This window comes from Myotis nattereri, assembly GCF_964212035.1.
Source record: "Myotis nattereri genome assembly, chromosome: 12".
Lineage (NCBI taxonomy): Eukaryota > Metazoa > Chordata > Mammalia > Chiroptera > Vespertilionidae > Myotis > Myotis nattereri.
Window position 1 is genome coordinate 4,771,444 of NC_138087.1, and position 25,474 is coordinate 4,796,917.

General features: G+C 47.7%; 1 protein-coding gene across 3 annotated transcripts in view; it reads left to right on the forward strand.

Moving 5' to 3' along the window:
• Nucleotides 1-25,474, forward strand: part of SPTLC1 (serine palmitoyltransferase long chain base subunit 1) — an 89,578-nt gene that overhangs the window by 15,545 nt on the left and 48,559 nt on the right. For 2 of the 3 annotated variants that reach the window (XM_081103216.1, XM_081103217.1), the window contains exons 4-6: nt 1,791-1,884; nt 4,017-4,089; nt 21,803-21,935. In XM_081103216.1, the coding sequence (XP_080959342.1) occupies nt 1,791-1,884; nt 4,017-4,089; nt 21,803-21,935 (300 nt within the window). Of the gene's footprint in view, nt 1-1,790; nt 1,885-4,016; nt 4,090-21,802; nt 21,936-22,183; nt 23,009-25,474 lie in introns of those variants that run through there. The other variant, XM_081103218.1, reaches the window with a different exon arrangement.

Genomic DNA, 25,474 nt, shown 5'->3' on the forward strand with positions numbered 1-25,474 from the left:
TCTGCGAGGCGACCCTGCAGGGTCTTGCTCTCCAGGATTCCTGTGTCAGGTCCCTGCATGGGGCACAGGTGTGAGCCTCCTGGTGCTCACTGGAAGCTGTTTTCCTGCCTTGTCCCAGGTGCTGGACGAAAACCGGTCCCCACATCCTGTGTCGTGCTTCAGCTGGCCTGTGCTCAGCGGCTTTGGGTGTGCTCGTTCTTGATAGTTTGGTTTCTCCGTGTCACGGTTTTTGTGGAATGGCCTTGACTTTCACAGCAGCAACTATTACTGCAGGCTTGTCTATATAGGTGTTTTGTTTTCTCATCTTTTTGTGAGTGCCAAAACCTCCACACCAGGGAGGACTGGGGAAACTTTAAGAAGCCCTGAGAAGGATCAAACTAAATAACATGATGGATTCACAGTCCCAGTGGGTGAAAAGAGAAGAAACCTTGAAGCCATAGGGAAGAAGGAAGGTAATATTTAGAGAACACCTCTGTGGACCAGGCACTTTTGTAATGACAGTTATCTTGAGAAAAAGGTCCTCTCCCCATTTTACAGATGAAGAAACTGAGGCTTACAAGCCCAGGTAATCTCCAAAAGTTTCTGAAGCCATCAGTAGCCACAGGGCAAACGACTGTAAATTTTTATCTGCTTTTGTGAATTTACTTGAAGTTGTCTTTCATTTCCTCCCTGGTTTCCCAGCATCTTTGTTATCTTTCTCATAGAAAACTAGTTCTGTTGATACATACCAATGAGAGCAGTGTCTCGGTCTTTTCTGGCCGTAGTGCATTTTCTAGAGCAACCCAGCATGTAGACCAGTGCAGATGTGTAACTGAAACAAGTTTCAGGCACAGTCACTTCCCTTGCTGCGACAGTCCCACTCCATTCTATTCTATGGTTTCCTTTAGTTAAAATAGGTTGATTGTGACTGACTCAATTTGGTCCTACAACCAGTTAATTGCTTGTGACCTGTAGCTTGGCCCTGTGTTTCTGAAGCATGGCCTACAGCTAATGTTTGTCAGCAAAGGACTTGTCCTGTCCCAGCCACACTTAGATGCATACTCCTGTGGAGCTGGCCACTCTGTTTTTAATACAGTGGTCGCCAACCTTTTGGGCCTCATGGACCACCGGTTGGTGACCGCTGCTTTTATACACACACACACACACACACACACACACACATACACACACATCCCAGCTGGTGTGGCTCAATGGTTGAGTCTGAGGTACTTTATTTAGCTATTTTTTATTTATTTTTTAATCCTCACCTGAGGATATTTTTTCCATTGATTTTGAAAGAGAGTGGAAGGGAGGGAGGAGGTGAGAAGAGAGAGAGAGAGAGAGAAATAGTGTTGTGAAAGAGATACATCCATTGGTTGCCTCCCACACGCACCTCTACTGGCGCTGGGGAACCTGCAACCAAGGTACATTCCCTTGACTGGAATTGAACCCTTGACCCTTCGGTCCATAGGCCGACGCTCTAACCACTGAGCAACCGGCCAGGGCTAGCTATTCTTTCTTAAATGAATTGTAAAATCAAAACAAAGATTTGCCATCTGTCCATTTTAAAATTCTAGCTTCTTAACTGAAGTGTACAGGGTAGCCTATTAAGAATTACTGCCCAAGTATCTGATTTTAATATACCATTGTCTAATTTTACTTTTTAAAAATAAACAGTACAAGAGCTGGAAGACCGGTGCACAAGTAGTGTAGAGTAACAACACTGTGTCCTGTCTGCTGCCAGGGTAGTGTGGGAGCATGTGTGCTGTAATGTGTTGGCTGAGTAAACCATTCTCATCTCTCTTTCCCAGCCCTCCAAGCCATAGCATCGTGGTGAATGGAAAAGAATGTATAAACTTTGCCTCCTTTAATTTTCTTGGATTGTTGGATAACCCTAGAGTCAAGGTAAGTAGTACCCATGCTGAAGTGAAAAGATAGCATGACTGACTTAAGAAACTGGACATAAAATCAAAGATCAATGCAGAGCATCAGAAAGGGCTCTCTAAGTGTCTGCCATCTCTCTTTTCTGGAAGAGCTGTGACCTGGATTTCCAGAGAGGGAGGCAGGAGTGTCTGTTGTGGCTTAGTGTTGTCCGAGCCAGACCTGGTGATGGTTGGAGATGTGTTTAGAAAATTGTTCCAGTTCCTGTTGGGATTGTCGGCCAGTAAATATTTTTGAGCCCAGACTTATGTCCACACATGCCAAAAAGTATAAACGCATCAAATTAACCGGGATTTGATATTTGAGTTAATAGAACATGTCTGTTTTAAGTTATATCCTTAAATCTTTTTTAAAAAATATATTTTTACTAGTGGCCTGGTGCACGAAATTCATGCAGGGGGCATGGGGTGTTCCTCAGCCCGGCCTGCACCCTCTCTAGTCTGGGACCCCTTGAAGGATGTCCTGCGGGTTTACAGGGATTGGGCCTAAACCGGCAGTCGGACATCCCTCTCGCAATCTGGGACTGCTGGCTCCTAACTGCTCACCAGCCTGCCTGCCTGTCTGATTGACCCTAACCACTCTGCCTGCCGGCCTCCTCACCCCCAACTGCCCCCCGCCGCCGGCCTGCTTGCCCCCAAATGCCACCCCCCGCCAGCCTGATCACCCCCAACTACCCCCTCCCCCCCGCTGACCTGCTTGCCCCCACCTTCCCACCCCACTGGCCTGCTCACTCCAAACTGCCTCCCCCCCAGCCTGCTCACTCCAAACTGCCTCCCCCCCGCTGTCCTGATCACCTGCAACTGAACCCCACTGATGGCCTGCTTGCCCCCAACTGGCCCCCATGCTGGTCTGCTTACCCCTAATGGCCCCGCCCCCCACCAGCCTGATCACCCACAACTGCCCTCCCCTCTTGGCCTCTAACTGCCTCTACCTCGGCCCCGCCACCATGGCTTTGTCCAGAAGAATGTCCGGAAGGTCTCCTGGAAGGTCTCCCAGTCTAATTAGCATATTACCCTTCTATTAGTATAGATAGAGGCTTGGTGCACGGATGGGGGCCGGCTGGTTTGCCTTGAAGGGTGTCCCGGATCAGGGTGGGGATTCCCCTGGGGCGTGGGGAGGCCTGGGCGAGGGGCCTGTGGTGGTTTGTAGGCCAGCCACGCCCCCATGGGATGAGGGTCCCTGCTGGGGGAGCGTGGTCAGCCTGGGTGAGGGGCTGAGGGCTGTTTTCAAGCTGGCCACACCCCCTTCAGGGTGGGGGTCCCCGCTGGGGTGACTGGCCAGCCTGGGTGAGGGGCTGATGGCTGTTTGCAGGCTGGCCAAGCCCCCCAGTGGGGACCCTCACCCCATGAGGGTGTGGCCAGCCTGGGTGAAGGGCTGAGGGCTGTTTTCAGGCTGGCCATACCCCCTTCAGGGTGGCCACAGCCCCTGGCAACCCAGGCTCCCAGATCCTCCTTGAGCGGAGACCACAGTGGCTGGAAGCAGGTACCTGGGATTTATTAATCTTCTATAATTGAAACTTTGTAGCCTTGAGCGGAGCCCATAGCCAGCCAGGGCAGTGGGGAAGCTTGGCTTCCTTCATCGCCAGGGGCAACCCAAGCCTCCTGTTTGCTCCAGCTCCGTGGCCACTGCCATCTTGGTTTGGTTTATTTGCATACTCCTGATTGGCTGGTGGGCATGGCTTTAGGTGTAGCAGAGGTATGGTCAATTTGCATGTTTCTCTTTTATTAGATAAGATTGATTTCTGAGAGAGAGAGAGAGAGAGAGAGAGAGAGAGAGAGAGAGAGAGAGAAACATCCATGATGAAAGAGAATCATTGATCAGCTGCCTCCTGCACACCCCTACTGGGTTCGAGCCTGCAACCTAGCATGTGCCCTTGACTGGAATCGAACCCGGGACCCTTCAGTCCGTCGGCTGATGCTCTGTCCACTGAGCCAAACCAGCTATGGCTATCCTTAAATCTTTATGTCTGCTTTTCTTTGTATCCTATTGTTAGGATGTCATAGTTTAAGAAAGGAAGGAAAAGGGGGAGGAAGGGAGGAGTTATTGGTTAAAGACTAGGAAATGCCAGTTTTGAACTGTTTCTTTCCTCCCACAAGGCAGCAGCTTTGGCATCTCTAAAGAAGTATGGTGTGGGGACTTGCGGACCTAGAGGATTTTATGGCACATTTGGTATGTTTCAATATTTTTCAGACTACTCTTTGGTGGAATAAGGTACCATTTTATTTCAGAACTCCTTGGAAAAGGCATCTTTAGTTAATTGTGGTGTTAAGCCGGTGCGTGCTATTTCTTACCTTATTTTCTAGAACATTGTTGTTTGGAACCATTGGTTAGAGTTGAATGTCACTTGTGGAGAAGAGCCAGAGTTACCTTAGGTGTGCAGTTCTTAGGTCAAAGCCTGAGCTGCTGTTTCATGTGCCCCCCCCCCCATCCCCCCCAAGGCAGCGGTGTTAGGAAACAGTTCATTTCTGTGGTGCATGGCAATTGTAAGAGGAAGGGTCCTGTGTGGGTGGCTCTGCTCTTCATAAATGTGCAGGAATCGGCATCTTTCCTGTCTCTGCTCCAGTGTGGAGGGCACCATCCTTGTCTGCATGGCTGCAGCCAGGTGGCAAGTATAGGGAGCAGGAGTGCAGGGCAGCAATACACTTTTAGGCAGGCAAGTCACCCTGCACATCACTCTGCCACATTGCATTGGTGAGACCATAACCCGGGTCATGCCTTCCTGCAAAGGGGGCCGGGAGATAAGCTCTACCTGGAGAACCACCATGTGCCGGGGAGAAAGGCAAGAGCAGATTGTGAGGCAATAGGCTGTGTAGCTCTTTCTGGAATAAAGATGAAGGATCATTGATTTCCCTGTGTATGGGTGACCCTGGGACAGGCTAAGTAAATGTTAGGATGAGTATGTGATTTCAAACACTATGAACTTCCCTAACAGATTTCTTAAAGACACCCTGGCATTTTCAGGTTGTGTTTATTACATGTATATTGTTCTTCTGAAAGCTTTGAAAATGCTAAATAATTGTTCAAATGAGTATATTCCTGGAAATAACATTCTGGCTTACAAAATGTCAGAGTGTGGTGAAAATAAAGCCAGGGAAGGCTCCTCCATCTTCTGTCCTCATTTCCATTTCTGTGTGTGTGTGTGTGTTTCTTTAACAGTTATGATATTTTTATTTAAGAGAGCACTTTTCTTTATTCCTTAGCAAGTTTAGCAGTTAAATTATTTATATTGGAAACAGGTGACAGGAGTTAATGTCCAAGAATCCTACAGCTGGAAAGGTTTTAAAAGTCATATACTCCAGGATTCTAACTATTCATAAGACAAATAGAAATCCCAGAGAGGTTAAGTGACTTCCTCACAGTCACACAGGTCATTAACTTCTGCCCTAAAACTGGAAACCAAGTATGCTGACTCCTAGTCTTTTTCCCCCCTCATTTAATAATTCTTTTCTTAAATAATTTTTTTAATTATTGACATAGAGTTAGTTATATTAGTTTCAGGTGTACAACATAGATTTGTATAACTTAAAGTGACCACCCCCATAAGTTTAGTACTTATCTGACTCCATGTATATCTTCTATATATACAATAGGCCAGTGACGGCGAACCTACGACATGCGTGTCAGAGGTGACACGCGAACTCATTTTTTTTGGTTGATTTTTCTTTGTTAAATGGCATTTAAATATATAAAATAAATATCAAAAATATAAGTCTTTGTTTTACTATGGTTGCAAATATCAAAAAATTTCTATATGTGACACAGCACCAGAGTTAAGTTAGGGTTTTTCAAAATACTGACACGCCGAGCTCGAAGGGTTCGCCATCACTGTAATAGGCTAATATGCCATCTGCCGGTCGCTATGACATACACTGATTGCCAGGGGGCAGACACTCAATGTAGGAGCTGCCGAAAGGTGCTCGGGCATTTACAAAGAAATGGCACTGCGGACCTGGACCCCACAAAACAATACTTGGCTTACCCCAACTGGGACACAGGCCCCGCCACCAACCTGGAGCGACAGCCCACTAAATCGCAGCTGATGCTGCCGAGACCCCATGGTGCAAAATGCGGCCCACAGCCCAGTCCAGCTCGGAAACGGTGGCTGTGGGTGCCGGGTAATGATGTCATATAGCAATGGCCGGCTTCCTCTCCCCAGCAACAGGCCATCTGTATATATAAAAGGCTAATATGCTTAGTGTCCATCCAACTGGTAGCTATGATGTGCACTGACCACCAGGGGACAGACGCTCAATGCAAGAGCTGCTGAGCTGCAGTGACTTGGCAGCGGCACTTCTCAGGTTATGCACCCCGAAACCAGAGAGGAGGGAGCCCGATTCCTTGTGGGGCCACGCGATTCCACCTTTGGCCGTGGATTATGTTGTTGCTGGGGCACTGTCTGCTCTGAATCTGGTTTACTGCACACTTGCTTTTGTGTTTCACACACTGTACAACAGCAACTTTGCAGAGTGCCCCCTCTCACTCCGGGACCCCTCGGGGGATGTCGGAGAGCGGGTTTTGGCCTGATCCCCGCAGGCCAGGCTGAGGGACCCCACCTGCCGGAGGGACCCTGCTCACTCCACAGATGCCCTTCAAGCCATGGCGCCACCCCAGGTGTGGCCGGCTGGGGGTTACCACAGGACGTTGGCTCCAGGGCGTGTCCAGTCCACTTGCCCAGTCCTGCTCTGCCGACCACCTTCTAATTTATTTTCAATGTGCACGAATCCGTGCACTGGGGCACTTTTTTAGTATGATATTATGACTATATTCCTTATGCTATATTTTATATCCTATTGACTAATTTTATAACTGCCAATTTGTACTTCTTAATCCTTTCACCATTTTTACCCATCTCCTCAACCCCCCTGCCTTCTGGCAAGCGTCAGTTTATTCTCTGTATCTATGAGTTTGTTTCTGTTTTGTTTGCTCTTTTATTTTGAAAACTAGAGGCCCACTGCATGAATTAGTGCATGGGTGGGGTCCATTGGCCTGGCCAGCGATTGGTGCTGATTGGGGCCATCTTGCCCAGTCCCGATTGGGGTTGATCAGGGCCAGCTGGCTGAAGGGAGGGACCACAAGAGGTTGGCCAGCCACAGGAGGTTGGCTGTGGGAGTGCACTGACCACCAGGTGGCAGCTCCTGCATTGAGCATCTTCCACCTGGTGGTCAGTGTGCATCATAGTGACCGGCCATTTGGTCGACCAGTTTGAACGGTTGCTTAGGCTTTTATATATATACTAGAGGCCGGGTGCACAAATATTTGTGCACTCGGGGGTGTCCCTCAGCCCAGCCTGTGCCCTCTCACAGTCTGGGACCCCTTGGAGGATGTCCACATGCTGGCTTAGGCTTGCTCCCTGGGGGGATTGGGCCCAAGCTTGCAGTCAGACATCCCTCTGGCATCCTGGCAGTCCTCAGGGGATGTCCATTTGCCAGCGGGGAGCAGACCTAAGCTGCAGTTGGACATCCTTAGTGCTGCTGAGGAGGTGGGAGAGACTCCCGCCACCACCGCTGTACTGGCAGCCATCAGCCTGGCTTGTGGCTGAGCAGAGCGCCCCCTGTGGGAGCGCACTGACCACCAGGGGACAGCTCCTGCATTGAGCATCTGCCCCCTGGTGGTCAGTGTGTGTCATAATGACCCGTCATTCCCAGTTGTTCTGCTGTTAGGGTCAATTTGCATATTATCCTTTTATTATATAGGATCGAGGCCTGGTGCATGGGTGGGGGTCGACTGGTTTTCCCTGAAGGGTGTCCCGGATCAGGGTGGGGGCCCCGCTTGGGTGCCTGGCCAGCCTGGGTGAAGGGCTGATGGGTGTTTGCAGGCTGGTCACACCCCCTTCAGGGTGGGGGTCCTTACTGGGGTGCCTGGCCAGCCTGGGTGTGGGGCTGGTGGCTGTTTCCAGGCTGGCCACACCCCCTTTCGGTTGCGGGGTCCCCACTGGGAGCTGGAGCTCAGAGCTGGCCGCGGCAGGCGGGAAGCTTGGCTTCCTCCATCACTGGGCAACCAAGCCTTCTGCTCGCTCCAGCTCCGTGGCTGCCAGCCGCCATCTTGGTTGTGTTAATTTGCATATAGTCGCTCTGATTGGCTGGCGAGTGTAGCTTAAGGCATAGCGAAGGTACAGTCAATTTACATTTTTGTCTTTTATTAGTGTAGATACACACACTAGCGGCCTGGTGCACGACATTCGTGCACTGGGGAGGAGGGGGGTCCCCTCAGCTCGGCCTGTGCCCTCTGACAGTCTGGGACCTCTCAGGGGATGTCTGCCTGCCGGCTTAGGGGAGCAGGCCTAAGCCGGCAGGCAGACATCCCCCAAGGGTTCCATAGCGCTGCCTCAGAGGCAGGAGAGGCTCCCGCCACTGCTGCTCCGTTCGCCAGCCATGAGCCTGGCTTCTGGCTGAGCGGCGCTTCCCCTGTGGGAGTGCACTGACCACCAAGGGGCAGCTCCTGCATTGAGCGTCTGCCCCCTGGTGGTCATTGCACATCATAGCAACCAGCCCACCTCCCCCGCTCCCCGTCCCCTCTGCTGCAAGCCCCCACCCACCCGAGCCTGCTGTGCATGCAGCCTGCTGAACGGTTGTTAAATGACAGCATCCCGGACAATTTGCATATTCCTCTATTGTTAGTATAGATACTAGAGACTCAATGCATAAAATTTGTGGAAGAGTAGGCCTTCGCAGCTGCGGATGCCTTGATTCCTTCCTCGCAGCTGTGGTGGCTGCAGCCTGGGCTTCGTCCCGGAAGGACATCCAGAAGGGTGTCTGGTCTAATTAGCATATTACACTTTTATTATTTTAGACTAGAGGCCCAGTGCATGAAATTCATGCATGGGGAGGTGTGCCCCTCAGCCCGGCCTGTGCCCTCTCGCAATCTGGGACCCCGCAGGTAGGGTCCCTAGGCCTGGCCGGCGATCAGAGCCTATTGGGGCTTTCCTTTTCCTGCTGCTGCCACTGGTTGCCATCTGTGCAGCGCTGCCCTCCCCTCCACCACCACTGGTCACCTCCTTCTGCGGGTGACAGGCATGGGGTGCGATCGCTTGGCTGGCCTGGGCCTCCCTCTGCGGGCCTATCGATCGCAGAGCCCCCGCATCGATTGCCCCACAGAGGGTTCCTCGGCCTCCCTCTGCAGGGTGATCATGGGGCGATGGCTGGGCCCCCCGACCAATCGCATCACACCCACATTGGCTGGCCTGGCTCCAGTGTGTGTCCTGGTGTGGTTGTCCGGAAGGTCATCTGGACGGTCCTTCTGCTGTTCAGTTGTTTGGTTGGTTTGCATGTTATGCTTTTATCATTATAGATATACTAGAAGCCTGTTGCACGAAGTTTTGCACAATAGGCCTTCCTTCCCCTGGCTGCTGGCACCGGTTTTTCTCCGGCATCCAGGACCCAGGCCTTTGTCCGGCCGCAGCAAGGCTGGGCCGCAGCTGAGAAGCCAAGCCTCTTCAGTATTCAGTCTTCACTCTGGCCAGAGCCTTCAGTCTTCACTCCACGCCTGCGTATGCAAACTAACCACCATCTTTGTTGGGTTAATTTGCGTGGTCGTTCTGATTGGCTGGTGGGCATAGCGGATTGACACCAATTTGCACGTTTCTCTTTTATTAGTGTAGACTAGAGGCCCGGTGCACAAAAATTTGTGCACTCGGCAGTGGGGGGGGGGGGGGCCTCAGCCCGGCCTGTGCCCTCTCACAGTCTGGGACCCCTTGGAGGATGTCCACATGCTGGCTTATGCCCACTCCCCGGGGGGATCGGGCCTAAGCTGGCAGTCAGACAGCCTTCGGAAGATGTCCACTTGCCAGCTGGAGCAGGCCTAAGCTGCAGTCAGACATCCTTAGCGCTGTTGAGATGGGAGAGGCTCCCGCAATAACCGCTATGCTGGCAGCCATCAGCCTGGCTTGTGGCTGAGCAGAGTTCCCCCTGTGGGATTGCACTGACCACCAGGGGGCAGTCTATCCCTTGGTGGTCAGTGTGTGTCATAGTGACCAGTCATTCCCAGTTGTTCTGCTGTTAGGGTCAATTTGCATATTTCCCTTTTATTATATATAGTATCAAGACCTGGTGCACAGGTGGGGGCCGGCTGGTTTGCCGTGAAGGGTGTCCCGGATCAGGATGGGGGTCCCACTGGGGTGCCTGGCCAGCCTGGGTGAGTGGCTGATCACTGTTTGCAGGCTGGCCAAGCCCCGCAGCAGGGACCCTCACCCAATGGGGGTGTGGCCTGCCTGGGTGAGGGGCTGAGGGCTGTTTTCAGGCTGTCCACAGCCGCGTGCTGGAAGCAGGTATCTGGGATTTATTTATCTTCTATAATTGAAACTTTGTAGCTTTGGGTGGAGCTCAGGGCATGCAGGGCAGGCAGGAAGCTTGGCTTCCTCCATTGCCGGGGCCAACCCAAGCCGCCTCCTCACTCCAGCTCCGTGGCCGCCACCATCTTAGTTGGGTTAATTTGCATATTTGCTCCTGATTGGCTGGTGGGTGTGGCTTGTGAGCGTGGCTTGTGGGTGTAGCGGAGGTATGGTTAACTTGCATGTTTCTCTTTTATTAGATTAGATATTGATAGATTTCATGTATAAATGAAATTATATGGTATTTGCCTTTCTCTGCCTGACTTATTTCACTTAGCATAATATTTCTAAGTCTATCCATGTTGTTGCAAATGGCAAGATTCACACGTGACATCTTCTTTAGCCATTTTTTTTATTCTTGTTAATCTTCCATATGTTGTCTTGGTTTTCTAGCCATTTGATTATTGATGAACACTTAGGGTTTTTTTGTGTGTCTTGGCTATCTAGATGTATAAAAGCCTAAGCAACTGTTTGTCCATTTGACCGGTAGCTATTACGTGCACTGACCACCAGGGGGAAGACGCTCAATGCACAGACCTGGGAACATGGAACAGACTGATGAATCTCAGAAGGAAGGGGGGAGGGTGGGAAGAGACTGACCAAAGATCTTACATGCATACTAGAGGCCCAGTGCATGAATTCATGTACCAGTGGGATCCCTCAGCCTGGCCTTGCAGGGATCTGGCTGAAACCGCAGTCCGACATTCCCTGAGGTGTCCTGGATTGTGAGAGGGCGCAGGCCAGGCCAAGGGACCCCCACCGGTGCACAACTCTTTGCACTGGGACTGTAGTTGTAAATAATACTGCAGTAAACATAGGGATGCATATGTCTTTTTTAATTAGTGTTTTGGGCTTCTTTGAATAAATTCCTCAGAAGAGGAATTGCTGAGTTCTTCTCTGACTCTTGTTGTAGCCTTGGTTTTAAAGTCTATTTCATGTGATATAAATATTGATATTCCAGCTTTTCTTTCACATTTCCATTTGCATGAAATATCTTTTTTCATCCCTTTACATTCAATCTGTATGTCTCTTTCAATCTGAAGTGGGTCTGTTATAGACAGCATTTGTAAGGATCTTATTCCTTTATCCATTCAGCCACCTTACTAGTATGTCTTTAGATATAGCTATAGATATAAATACACAACACACACACACACACACACATATATATTTCAGAGAGGATGGGAGAGGGAGAGATGGAAACATCAGTGATGTGAGAATTATTGATTGGCTGCTTCCTTCACATCCCCTACTGGGGATTGAGCCCGCAATCCCTGCATGTGCCCTTGACCGGAATTGAACCCAGGACTCTTCAGTTTGCAGGCCAATGCTCTATCCACTGAGCCAAACCAGCTGGGGCACACCTTGTCTTTTAATTGGAGCATTTAATTCATTTACATTTCAAGTAATTATTGATGGGTATGAGGTTATTGCCATTTTATTTTGTATCTTTGTTTTCATCTCCTCTTTCTCCTCCTCCTCCTCCTCATCCTCCTCATCCTTGTCTCTTTAACATTTCATATAATACTGGTTTGTGGTGATGAATTCCTTTAGCTTTTTGTTGTTGTCTCTTTATCAGACCTTCAGTTCTAAATGATAGCCTTGCTGGGTAAAGAAAATTTAGTTGTAGGTCCTTGCTTTTCATCACTGTGAATACTTTCTGCCAGCCCTTCTGGCCTGCAAAGTTTCTGTTGAGAAATCAGCTGACAGTCTTACGGGATCTTCCTTTGTAGGTAACTAGCTGCTTTTCTCTTGATACTTTTAAGATTCTCTCTTTGGCATTGTAATTATGATATGTCTTAGTGTGGGCCTCTCTTGGTTCATCTTGTTTGGAACTCTGTACTTACTGGATTTGTATGTCTCTTTCCTTCAACAGTTTAGGGAAGTTTTCCATCATTATTTCCTCAAATTGGTTTTTTTTTTTTTTAAATATATTTTCTTGATTTTTTACAGAGAGGAAGGGAGAGAGATAGAGAGTTAGAAACATCGATGAGAGAGAAACATCGATCAGCTGCCTCCTGCACATCCCCCGCTGGAGATATGCCCGCAACCCAGGTACATGCCCTTGACCGGAATCGAACCTGGGACCTTTCAGTCCGGCCGACGCTCTATCCACTGAGCCAAACCGGTTTCGGCTCAAATTGGTTTTTAATCTCTTATTGTTTCTTCTTTTGGCACCCCTGTAAGGTGAATGTTGGTACCCTTGATGTTGTCCCAGAGGGCCCTTAAACTGTTTTTTCCTTTTTTTAAAATTCCTTTTTCTTTTTGCTATTCTGATTGGGTATTTTTATGTATGCTTCCTTATATTCCAAATCACTGATTCAATCCTCTGTTTTATCTAATCTACTGTTGACATTCTCCAATGTAGTCTTCATTTCTGACTGGTTCTTTATGTTTTCTATCCCCATTTTTGTAGTTCCAATCTTTTTGTTAAAGTTCTCACTGAAATCATTGAGCATCTTTATAACCAGTGTTTTGAACTCTGTATCTGATAGATTGTCTCCATTTTGTTTAGTTCTGGAATTTTATTTTGTTCTTTCATTGGGGCATGTTTCTTCTCAGTTTGGCTGCCTCCCTGTTTGTGTCTACATCTCCTGGTTTTGGTAGTGGTCTTATGTAGTAGGTGTCCTATGGGGCCTGGTGGTTCCACCTTCCTGGTAACCTGCCGGGGCTGACCAGCAGACCCTCTGCGAGGGATGAATAATTACCCTAACACACGTTTCAGTGAAAGAGGGGCTAAGGCACTACTCGGCTATCGCCGCCAAGGAGCCCCGTTCGCCTGCCTCCTGTGTCCTAACAGCTTGAACTAAAATTAACCTCTAGTTACAATCAGCAGGGTAGGTATCCTTGAGAAAGTATATGCTTCTACAAGGTCGTGCCTTTAAAGACTAAACAGAGATTCTAGCAAAACACCCCGGGGATCGAACTTGTTTGGAAAAGTCAAGGTAGGGGCTGTCCTCTCAGAGGCCCCTGATCTTTCAGAGAATCCTCCTCACAGACCTTCCAACCAAGTCCCATGCTTCCCCACAGCAACCTGAGCTGGGTGCTCCAGGACTGTCCCCTGTGTGGGTGTGGGTGCCTCCTGTTGTAGCTGAGCCTTGATTGCTGTTGGCACATCAGTTGGAGGGATAGGCCCTCAGGCCGGTTGGCTGTGACTACACTGGAGGACTTGTGCAGGAGCTGACCCTGTGCAGCAGGATTCGCGTTAGTGGGGCTCTAGTGCCTGCCAAGTCCATCCTTTTAGGCTCTCGTTTGTAGAGGTGGTTGGGTGGTGCTTTGGTGTGGTCTGTAGCTGGCCACCAGGTGTGTTGGTTCTGGAGCCTCTTGGGAGGCACTCTGGTGCAGGCCAAGGTCAGCCACTGCCTCTGCCTTCTCCAGGGCCACATGATAGGAGCTACAGAGTGATCTACAGATGGTTGCCACTTGTGCTGGGCTTGGAGGCACCTGGAATTGATGAAGCTTCAAAATGAGGCTGGCTGCAGCTAGTGCCAGACTTAGGGCTGCTTAGGAAGAGGTATGGTCATGCCGAGGCCAGATGCTGCTTGTTTGGTTTGTGAACCTTTGAGAGATGTTGTGAAAGTCCACAGCATGAGCCAAGACTGGCTGTTTGTATGGAAAAGCTGCTAGAAGTGGCTTCGGTGGACAGCAAATTTGATGGGGCAGGAAAATAGGCAATTACAGTTCGCCAGGTTGATGGAGACTCAGATAAGGGGTCCGCCTGCTAGTCAGGGGGTGGGGGGTGGGAGGGGTGGGGGGGACTCAACAAAGGACCAGTGGACTCTGCCAACACTTGTGTTTGAAGAAAGCAAACCACCATGGTGCTTTTTGAGCTGCAGCTCAGAGTGAGTGTCGAAGTCCATGGTGGGCTCTTCATGAGGGGTGGCTGGGATTCAGCATCCCTGCGTCTCAGTCACAGCCTTTGCTGGTTTTCACAGCCACAAGTGATGGGGACTTCTCTTACTGGCACTGGAAGCCTGGGCTAGGTAGCCTGGTGTGGGTCTGGGACCCCTCACTCTTCAGGGGAACCTCCATAGCGTAGATATCACTTCCCATTTTTAATCTCCACACGTGGGTATGAGACCAGCCCCTTCTGCATTAAGGCCCTCCTACCCGCCTTACCGTAGCTTCTCTGTACATCCTTAGTTATAGGTTCTGTTCAGCTTGTCTTCAGGAGGTTCTCAGTGAGGATTGTTCTGCAGTGGAGTGGTAATTTTGATGTGGTCGTGGGAGGAGGTTTACCTTCTCTGCCATCTTGACCATTGCTAACTCCCGGTCTTAATGGCAGGATCAACGGCTTAAATGGGCTCCGAGCAGTCTCTCTCTTTGCTCTAACCTACTGCAAACGTGCGTTGTTTGCTTGGTTCTGATTCATTGGGAATGATTTCCTTGATTGACTATTGAAACACAAGGAAAGGCATTTTTATGGGGTTGTTAGTTGTAATCTGATTAATAAGGCTTTCTTTCTGTGACCTGCCTACTGAGGTAAAGAAGTTGCTTTCCTAAAAGCCTCTCTTTCTCTAGAATTCTATTTGCATGAGTGGCTTGACCCCTGTTGTGAGTTCATCTGAGATGACAGATAAGATATTTATTGCTAAATCAAGTCATGAAAAACAAATGTTTCAAAACTTCAAGACCAGTTTTCCCAAAGCTGTGGAAATATATTGTTAGACTAGCCCAGTCATCTTGCCATTTGGCTCACCTGAAATTTACTGTGCATAACAGGATGCTGTGTGCTTCCAAGCATGGGACTTTATTGGGGTTTTAGAGGAATGGTTTTTTAATTTTCTTGTTTGAATAATTCAGACCAGGATATAAACTTCAATAAGTTTCTAGAGATAGAAAAGGCTTCCCTTTCCCACTGCCATCCCACCACTAAAAAGACAACTACTATCAAGAGTTTGTCAGTTCTTCCATATGTAAACCACTGCCGTACATATATATTTTCCCCCGTTTTTACAAACATGGAGGTATGCTACACATGACCTTTACCTTGCAGTTGGAGTGACTGTTTTAAGTTGGATTTGACTTTTCAGGTGTCTGAATGTGCCACCAGAAGCAGTATAATGAGCACATTGTTGTATATAAGCTCCTCTGTAAATGGCTGTTGGTCACGGAGTCATCTTTTCCTAATTGTAGTTGAAGCCTCAAACAGACGGTGTCATCTAGCAAAGGTTGAAGTTAATTTGCAGTGTTTTTGTGACAAGGCACTAAAGCTGTAGCTTGGAGTCGTGTGTAATGGTTTTCGAGTACCTTGTCCTTCCGATAAACTTCTTGTTCCTTAACAGCTGCCCATGTGGACTTGTCACCCTTTTCCTTTCTTTAGATGCCTATTGTCTATATTTTTCCCTTTTTGGTTCTCTAACAGGATAGTTTCTATGCTTTGCCTATTCTGGACGTGATCACTTAAATTATTGCAGTTATATTAAATGCCTTGAAATTTCGGTGTTAGGTAAGATCAGAGAAGCTACTTGAGGTCAGTAAGGCTAAATTTTAAACTTCTCAAATACCCTGTATAATGAACTTATCCTAAATATTTAGGATATTGTATATTCACTCTTGGCACTGAATGCTAATACAAACTTGGTGACCTTTCCTCTTCTTTGTAGTTGCGTGTGTATTTGTGAGGCTGAGGGTCTCTTTCTCTGGATCCCCAAAAGGTTTTGTCTTTTTTTTTTTTCTCTTCCTGAAAGTCTCAAATTCAGGCATCTGTTTTCAAAGATGAAAATACTCCCTCTTTTTGTCAACTTTTCAGATACTAAATGTAAATCACTTGTAAAAGTACATTTCCTTATTAAAACATTCTCTCTTTTTATTTCACAGTAACATATTAGATATTAGGTGATCAATACCGCAAAAGAAAAACCAAACAACAGCTGAGTCAGGATTCATCTAGTTCCTTAGGCTAAGTGTTCTCCTGTGTCCTAAGGCCTGGCAGGTAGAACTAGTCAGATTCTTAGGATAGTCTCGTAAGGACTGTGTGGTGAGTTTGCCACCATCTCATTGTATTGTTTTGTGTATTGTAGAACTGAGCAAGTGATTTTATCAGATTGTGGAGCCTTCTCTCCCCCCCTCCCTTTTTAAAAAATATATCTTGATTGATTTCAGAGAGGAAGGGAGAGGGAGAGAGAGATAGAAACATCAATGATGAGAGAGAATCATTGATTGGCTGCCTCCTGCACGTCCCCATTGGGGATCAAGCCCACAACCCAGGCATGTGCCCTTGACCGGAATCAAACCTTGGACCCTTCAGTCCGCAGGCTGACGTTCTATCCACTGAGCCAAACCAGCCAGGCCCTTTCCTTCTAAGGCCAATGGAGTCCCAGGGCACTTTGATAGTTTCTCTTGTTGAGAACTTTGTTTATTTTGATTAGAATACATACATATCTCATTTACCTGTGGTTTATTGCTGGTGCCCAGGATCTGCTTTGCATATATAATGCCTACTTGGCTCTTTGGTCTTAACACGTTAAGTGCCCAGTCAGTCACTGATGACTGACACTATACTTTCTGTCCGGAAGACAAAACAGGCTGGGCGCTTACCGTGTTAAACTAGATAAAAAGGCAGTTAGTGGCAGGGTTCCATGGTGAGAGAGAGTGGCATTTAACTGTGTTCTAAAGCCCACAGTAAACAATTGCTCATTTGTTTATTTTTAAATGTATGTTCTTTCTTTGTTTTATAGCAGTCAGCCGAACTATGACTGCATGTTTTAGTAGGAAGAGCATTGGGTCATGGAATTCCTAGGTCAGCCACTTCTTCCCCCGTCATGGGAGAGTACTTTCAGAGTGTAGGAGCGAACAGTCCTTGTTTGCATCACTCAGAACATTTTGGTAAGAATCCCATAAGATTCTGTGAAAACATTTTGAGAAACATTCAGCACCATATTTATGTTCCAATGAGTGCATAAGTGATGTTATTTTTACTTTTAAGAAAAACTGTCCAAATCTCAAGGTATTTTAAAAAACCAACAGTGTGGAAAGCAAGCATATGGAGGCCTGAAGAGAAAACATGGTTGGTTGTTTTTTAAACTGTTCTAATGTTGATATTTGCTCTTACCAGATTAAGAGGAGATATTACATAAATGGAAAACTGAACAAGTGACTTTAATATAAGATAGTCCTTAACTACCTGGGATTTGGATAAATTAATTAGAAGACAGTGTAACTGTTTTTACCTTTTAAAAGAAAACCATTTTTAAATTCTAAAAATACTTGTTTAATTGAACAAACACGGCCCACTTACTGTCTCTTCCATGCCAGGCTTTGTTCTGAGTTTTATAAGCATGAACTCCAGAGGTTCTCAGAACCATCTTTTGAGGCAAGTACAACCGTTACCCATTTGACAGAAGAAGGACCTGAGAGGCACAGAGCAGGTTCATGCTTGTCAGGGTCCACACCTGGTGATGAGGGAGCCCAGAGCTGCCCCCCGCCCCCCATGATTGCCACAGCCAGGCCCCGTGCCGCCTCTGCCTCCCGGCACTTCCTTTCTGCCAAGGGCAGCCGGTGCTGGGAGAGACAGGCTTTCTGGCCGCCTCCTCTGTTGCCTCTTACCTACGGTGTCAGTTCCTGGTAGTGAATCAGAGAATGTAGTGCTTGCACTCCATGCACACATGTGGCCCCAGTTGGTGAAGTGGATCACAGACACAGCAGACAGACATCAAAGTTGGAGAACAGGCCCTGACAGTTTTCCTGTTGGCTGCCGCCCCACCCCAAGAGTTCCGTCATTGTGCAAAGTAACTATCATACATCAGGAGAAATTATGTAGCTTATTCATATTTACCTGTGACAGAACTGGCTTCGCAGAGCTGACATCACTGTCTTTAGATAGGAGAGGACAGGCCGGTCTTTTTTAAACTTTTAGGCCAGGGTAAGAACCAGTAACATTGATTTATTGGATAGAGATTCTCCTTACACTTGATGGCAAGGACATAAAAACGATTATGAATATATATAATAATGAGAGTATTCTTGGCATACAATTTTCAGCAACTAGGTAGAAACTCTGAAACAAAGCCAAGTCTGCTTTACTGTCTCATTGCTAACCAGGGAAACGAGTTCTTTAGAGCTAAGTCTGTCGTGTGACTTAAAGTCACTTTTGTAGATAGCAAGAAGTACCTAGCATCCACAGCGTGTTTTTTCTTTATGAAATAGAGATTGAGTGAAAGCAATGCAATGTAGCTTGGTTGTCTACCTGCTAGCTAAATTGTGAAGATTTGGGGTAGCTAGTCCAGTTTAGGGGCAGCACTGTAATTTGAAGGAGGCCTTCCCCAGGGGACCTGCCTTCATGCCCGATGGGAGGTGAGAAGTGGCAGGTGGTGGGAGCCTGCCTGTAGGGAGGCACCCAGAGAGCACTGCGGAGGAGGACAAGGGAGACACGCCCGAGCTCGGCTGTGTGGGGTCACTGGTTCTCTAGTGCTTTGCTGCTTCCTTGTTCTTGCCAGATTTTTCCTGAGTCCTTCTGTGGGCACCATCTGTCATAGAAGGGCGAGCAGCCAGGCGCTGGGTCAGATCCTCATGCTTGGTCGTGGTGATAGTGCAGGTCTGATGCTTGAAGAGCCAAGTACCCCTTTGGTACCATTTTGATCAGATGGGATACAGTCTTCTTTGTTACTGTAAAAATCCCAGATGTGTTTAATGTTGATATAATGAAAGCGTCAGTTCTATAAGATGATGATAACCAATTAGTAATGAAAATCAAATGGTTTTATGTGTGTGTTTTTCTATAATAGACTATGGTAGTATACATATCTTAACTGATAAATGGGAAGAACCTCCTTAATTTTTTATCATTACTTGATTGGAATAAGATGATGATTCCTAGTAGTGAATCAGAGAATGTAGCTTTATAACATCCTATAAGAACCCTATAAGTAAAGAGAGCTTCAGTTTCTGGATATTGCTTCTGAATTTTCTAATTCCTTGCTATATCTCTCTTGCCATCCAATCAGGGTTTAGTTTAGACCAGCCGTGGGCAAACTACAGCCCGCGGGCCGGATCCGGCCCATTTGAAATGAATAAAACTAAAAAAAAAAAAAAAAGACTGTACCCTTTTATGTAATGATGCTTACTTTGAATTTATATTAGTTCACACAAACACTCCATCCATGCTTTTGTTCGGCCCTCCGCTCCAGTTTAAGAACCCATTGTGGCCCTCGAGTCAAAAAGTTTGCCCGCCCCTGGTTTAGACCATCTGTGTCTTCCTGGTTTGCACCTGCCTTTGGTTCACTGTTGAGTGTTCCCTTTTCAGTCAGAAATTGCTCTGGGTGTGTTGTGGTTCTGAGTGTGGAAGGGGCCCAGGTGTTTCAGACCTGTCGGTTGAAGGCATAGGTTAACCTTGTACCTGTGCCCGGCCTGGAGTTCTCCAGTGACAGCTGCTGGGTGACCCTCTGAGCTGTGGCAGAAACCCAGTCCAGTGCCTATCAGAGTATCTGTCCTTATGTGATATTCACTAAATGTTTGATTAATGAATTAATTGAGAAGATTGTTGGATCTCCCTCATCTGACTACTTTTTTTTTAATCCTCACCCCAAGATATTTTTCCATTGATTTCTAGAGAGAGGGGGAGGGAGAGAGGAGAAAGACAGAGACAGAGAGACATCGATTGGTTGTCTCCTGTACGTGCCCCTACCGGGGCTGGGGAACTTGCAGCCAAGGTACATGGCCTTGACAGGATCCTTTGGTGCACAGGCCGGCACTCTAACCACTGAACAAACTGGCCAGGGCCTGACTGCTTTTTAAATGTAGTCTTTTGTGAAGTTACAACTTTTATCATTCTTAATTTTGCCTTCAACTAGTTAGATTGCTCCACAATAGATTAGCTCGCCTCATAAGTCAGAGAATGGGTTCGCAGATTTTGCACTTAGTCAAATATTAGAGGCCCATTGCGTGAAATTTGTGCAAGGGGCTCGGCCCCGCCACCCCGGCAGCTGCCGGCCTCTGCCTCCGCCTTTGCCCACTGCTGCAGCTGCCCCGGCCCTCGCAGCCCCGGCTTCTTCCGGCAGGTTGTCCAGTCTAATTAGCATATTATGCTTTTATTATTATAGATTCTAAGAAAGTTGTTTCTTATTTCCTGTGGCTGAACTGACCTTCCTCACTTGTCCCTCCTGGAGGGTGTGAGAACCTGGCCCTTGACGGTTCACCATGTCGCTTACAGTGGGAATATAGTACACTCACAGTCCAGCTTTGTACCCAGCTGGTTACATCATCTCTTCTGTATATCTCAGTTCTTCAGGTCTTGTCCCTCTTCCCCTTCTCACCAAGAAGGCCCCTGAGGGGCGGGGGCATACCTGTCCCTCAGGAGTGAGGAGCTACACTTCGCCCTGGTCTCTCAGGGAGGTGCCAGTGCCCCCTGGAGGAAGGCTGATGCTGAGGATGGTGGGGTTCGCCAGTCTCCTGGAGTGATGCTCCCTCCGACAGGGCCTCCGATCTGGGCCCGAGTGCTGTGTCAGCCCATCAGCCCCCTGCACCGTTCCTCTCTGGGGAACATCGGGGTCCCCTGCTGCTGCCTAGACTTCCAAGTTCCCTCGGTCTGAAAGCCTGCCTTCCCCACCTCTGACCGCCCTCCTTTTTCCCATGAAGCCCCTGCCCCCCTCCCCCCGCCTTCTTATCAGCTGATGGTTCTCCTTGTGCAGAGCGTGTGGTGAAGCTCCGGGCAGTTCTCCAGGCTTGGGTGCTGCTGTAGTAAAAGAGCTAAAGGGAGTTGTAACCATCCTTTTCTCTCTTGATAAGACCACTTGGAAGGTTTTAGGTTCAAAGCCGGTCAGTGCACTGTTTATTCTAGACATCACTGGTTCTTCCATCCGGGGCATGCAGCCTCATGGCTCAGCCTGGGAAGGTGAAAGGCTAACGGGAACCATGATGTAAGAAGAAGAAAAAGTTTAATAATCAACGTTTTTTGTATCATCACATCAGCATTCTTCCTAAGCTCTCTCTATAAAAGGACCACATTTCTCTTGGTACTTTAAATTTTAGTTCCCTAATACACTTAAAAAGGAATTTAGGCAGAAATTCAGTCCTGCAGAGCGATGGCAGGTGCTACAGTTCAGTACTGGCACCCGCTGTGGAGGAGTGACCTCTGCTCAAAGCCTCTGTCTTGGTGCAGAGTGCGTGGAGTTCTTTTTGGTAAATGAACCACTTCCCCGCCCCCCTTTTTCCTTTTTCTGTTAGAAGCTGGTTGACAATTTTCTTGGTGTTTGGTTTGGTACTTCTGCTAAAAGGCAGGAAGGCATTAGGAATGAATATTGTGCATTGATTGAGGGACTTCAAAGCTGGTAAAGTGGCTGGGCCTTGAATTCTTGGGCTAGAGTGGTATCAAAGCAGAACCCCAAATTGGAGCCACATTGTACGGACAGATGAGTAGCTGATTCAGTTCACAGTTTTTAGAAGTATTATTGGCCCAGAATTATCTTAATAGACCTTATGTAATTTATAACTTGAAAACAATTACATTTTGGTCATAAGGCGACAGTATTAATAACTAAACTGTTTATTTTTATCCTTTAGTTAGTGAAAAAGAGTTACATGGCAGTTTAACCATTTAATTTTTTATTATTGAAATAGATGTGCACTTGGATTTGGAAGACCGCCTTGCAAAATTTATGAAGACAGAAGAAGCCATTATCTACTCGTATGGATTTGCCACCATAGCCAGTGCTATTCCTGCTTACTCTAAGAGAGGGGACATTGTGTTTGTGTGAGTAACCTTTACCTACGTTTCTAATCAAAATCCTTTGAAAATAATATTGACCCTCCTAGAAAAGTCTTTTGGTAGAGGCTATCTGCCTAAAATAATAGACTTTTTTTTGTTTTTAAAGAAATTCATAGTCACCACAGCTAAGTAATTCTACAAAATTTGTGAGACAGTCATTAGAAGGATGAGTACCTCAAGGTGTCGGCACTCAGTTATCTTTCATTATGATTTTATTTATTGCTATCGAGAAGCCCGGAGGAGGCCCACCATCTCCCTTCCCTGCACAGCTCTGTGGCCATGTGGTAACCTTGTAAGACTCCACTTCTCTGTACCCCAGCCCAACCGTTCGTCTCTGCTGGTCTTACTTCATGGCATGTTAAGAACACAGAAGCCGCCCTGACCGGTTTGGCTCAGTGGATAGAGCATCGGCCTGCGGACTGAAGGTCCCAGGTTCGATTCTGGTCAAGGGCATGTACCTTGGTTGCGGGCACATCTCCAGCAGGGGGTGTGCAGGGGGCAGCTGATTGATGTTTCTTTCTCATCATCAACGTTTCTAACTCTATCCCTCTCCCTTCCTCTCTGTAAAAAATCAATAAAATATATTAAAAAAAAAATAAGAACACAGAAGCCATGAGTCAAGGGCTTCCTTCATTCCTGGTTGCAAATCTGCCCCCTCATGCATGTATACTAGGTGGGTTGCTCTTCGCTATGGAGAGGAAGGACAGAGAGAAGTGGGTATGGCTGGCATAGCACAGGCAGCTGCCTGCACCTTCCAGAAGCCTCCAGCCCAAGCCTCTGTTGTCTTTTGAGTAGACCATTAAATGACCCTTTGCATTTAGAAACAAATTTACTTTGAATTTAAAAAAACACACACACAAATTTACACCAAGTCGTTGTGGCTCAGTGGTGGAGTGTAGAGCCATGAACCAGGAGATCATGGCTCGATTCCCAGTCAGGGTACATGGCTGGGTTGTGGACTTGATCCCTAGGGGGAGGTGGGGGGGCCATGGGACGGGGGCGGGGTGTGCAGGAGGCAGCTGATCAATGATTCTCTCCCCCACTCTTTCTTCCTCTCTAAAATAAAACATATATTTTAAAAATATTTTTAACATATTTAAAAAAACAAAAGCAAATTTACTTTTGCCTTTTCTCTCTCTCTTTTTTTTAACACCATAGCCAGAATAAATTTTTTTCAAAAATACAAATCTGATTATGTCACACTTTTAAGAGCTTCTGTTGTTCCTGAAATAATGATCCAGGTCTTTATTTTGATTTTGCATGTTCTAGACTACTTTTTCAAGCTCATTTTATACCATTTTCCCTCAGGTTGTCCTGCTGTAGCCTCACCAGCCTTAGATACTAGTTTCCCCTCACTTCAGGGCCTTTGCACATGCTAAGTATATTGTTCCTTATCTCATCTCCTGTTTAATTCCTGCTCACCTTGCATGTAATATCACTTCTGCAGGAAAGTCTTCCCCTACCTCTCAGGCCAGGTCAGGACCCATGCTGCATGTGGAGAAGAACTTAGAGCTACAGAGGTCTGGTGCCTTGTGAATCTAGGACACATGGCACTCGCCTGTCAGAGTCCCCCTGCTCCTCAGGCCTTCTTATGTCGTTAGGCGTGTGTAGCACACACACCTCTGCTCTCTGCTCATCTTGCCTCAGACTCACGGAATACAACAGTTTTAGTAGTTAATTGCCTTTTAATAGTGCTCAGTAAATACCAGTTCAGTGAATGAATGAATGGAGACTGGCGCTCAAAAGAGGGGTCGGAGTAACTGGCCTTCCCTGGCCCCTGCAGCCTCCGACTGCTTCTCACACACTGTTGGAATTCCTGTTAGTGCAGCAAGCCCAGCCCAGGACGCAGCACAGGCTCTGCCTGGGCGTCGCAGGCCACACGCTGTTCATCCTTCTATCACCCTGCAGCAACCTGGGAGCTCTCCAGCACATGGCCTGAACTAGTGTTTCCCCATGTCATGAGAATGAATGTTTTCATTAACTTTTTGCACATAGTTAAAAAAATCCAGTAAGACTCATCACAGACTTGAGAACTGCTGATTTAAAGTATTTCTGGTTTTTAGTAAAAATAGTTACAGACAAATTCATGTCATCCAGATCCAGTATCACCTCATATAAGAACCTCACTATATAGACTTTTTGAGTTTTAAGTCCAGGAAAAGTGTACAGTTGCAACTGAGTTTGTATTCTTCCTTTGTCACATAATAAGTACTACGTTATCCTTTTGGTTTTAACTGCTAGGAAAACTAGGTTAAATTCGCTTCCAAGTGTTATACCCAGTGTCTTTGAACTTCAGTTTCTAGTCAGTCATGAGACAATTTACTCTTATAATTTTAAATATTTTGCCAGAAATCAATAGGAACATTATAGGTAAAAATATGTTTCTTTGTGTCCTCATTTTGGCAGCCTCCCTGTGTTTAGTAAATTATTTTTTACTAGAGGCCCGGTACACAAAAATTTGTGTATTTGGGGGGGGAGAGGGGCCTCTCAGCCCGGCCTATGCCCTCTCACAGTCTGGGACCCCTCAGGGGATGACCACCTGCTGGCTTAGGCCCGCTCCCCGGGGGGATTGGGCCTAAGATGGCAATCAGACATCCCTCTGGAAGCCTGGCAGCCCTCGGGGGATGTCCACTTGCCAGCGGGGAGCAGGCCTAAACTGCAGTTGGACATCCTTAGCGCTGCTGAGGAAGCAGGAGAGGCTCCCACCACCACCGCTGTACTGGCAGCCATCAGCCTGGCTTGTGGCTGAGCAGAGCTCCTCCCATGTGAGAGCGCCCTGACCACCAGAGGGCAGCTCCTGCATTGAGCGTCTGCCCCCTGGTGGTCAGTGTGTGTCATAGTGGCCAGTCATTCCCAGTCCTTCTGCTTTTAGGGTCAGTTTGCATATTACCCTTTTACTATATAGGATAGAGGCCTGGTGCACCGGTGGGGGCCGGCTGGTTTGCCTTGAAGGGTGTCCCGGATCAGGGTGGGGATCCCGCTTGGGTGCCTGGCCAGCCTGGATGATGGCTGTTTGCAGCTGGTCACACCCCCTTCAGGGTGGGGGTCCCCACTGGGGTGCCTGGCCAGTCTGGGTGAGGGGCTGAGGGCCGTTTTCAGGCTGGCGGGCGACTGAAGCTCCCAACCCTTTTTTTTTTCTTTTTTTTATTCTGGTATTTATTTACCTTCTATGGCTGTCACTAGAGCTGAGAGCCGGCTTTAGCTCTGAGGCTCGGCTCCAGCTCTGAGACCTCAGCTGCTGAAAGTGTGTATCTGAGTTTGTTTGGGTTCTATAATTGTTACACTGTTGCGGTCCTGCTCGCTCCAGCTCTGACGGCTGAAAGCAGGTTTCTGGGGTTTGTTTAGCTTCTATATTGCAACATTGTTTCTTAGAGTGCAGCACAGAGGCCGGCAGCGGCAGGCAGGGAACCTTGGCTTCCTCCATCACTGGAGCAAGCAGGCCTCATGTTTGCTTCAGCTGCCTGGCTGCCGGCCGCCATCTTGGTTGGCAGTTAATTTGCATATTGCCCCGATTAGCCAATAGG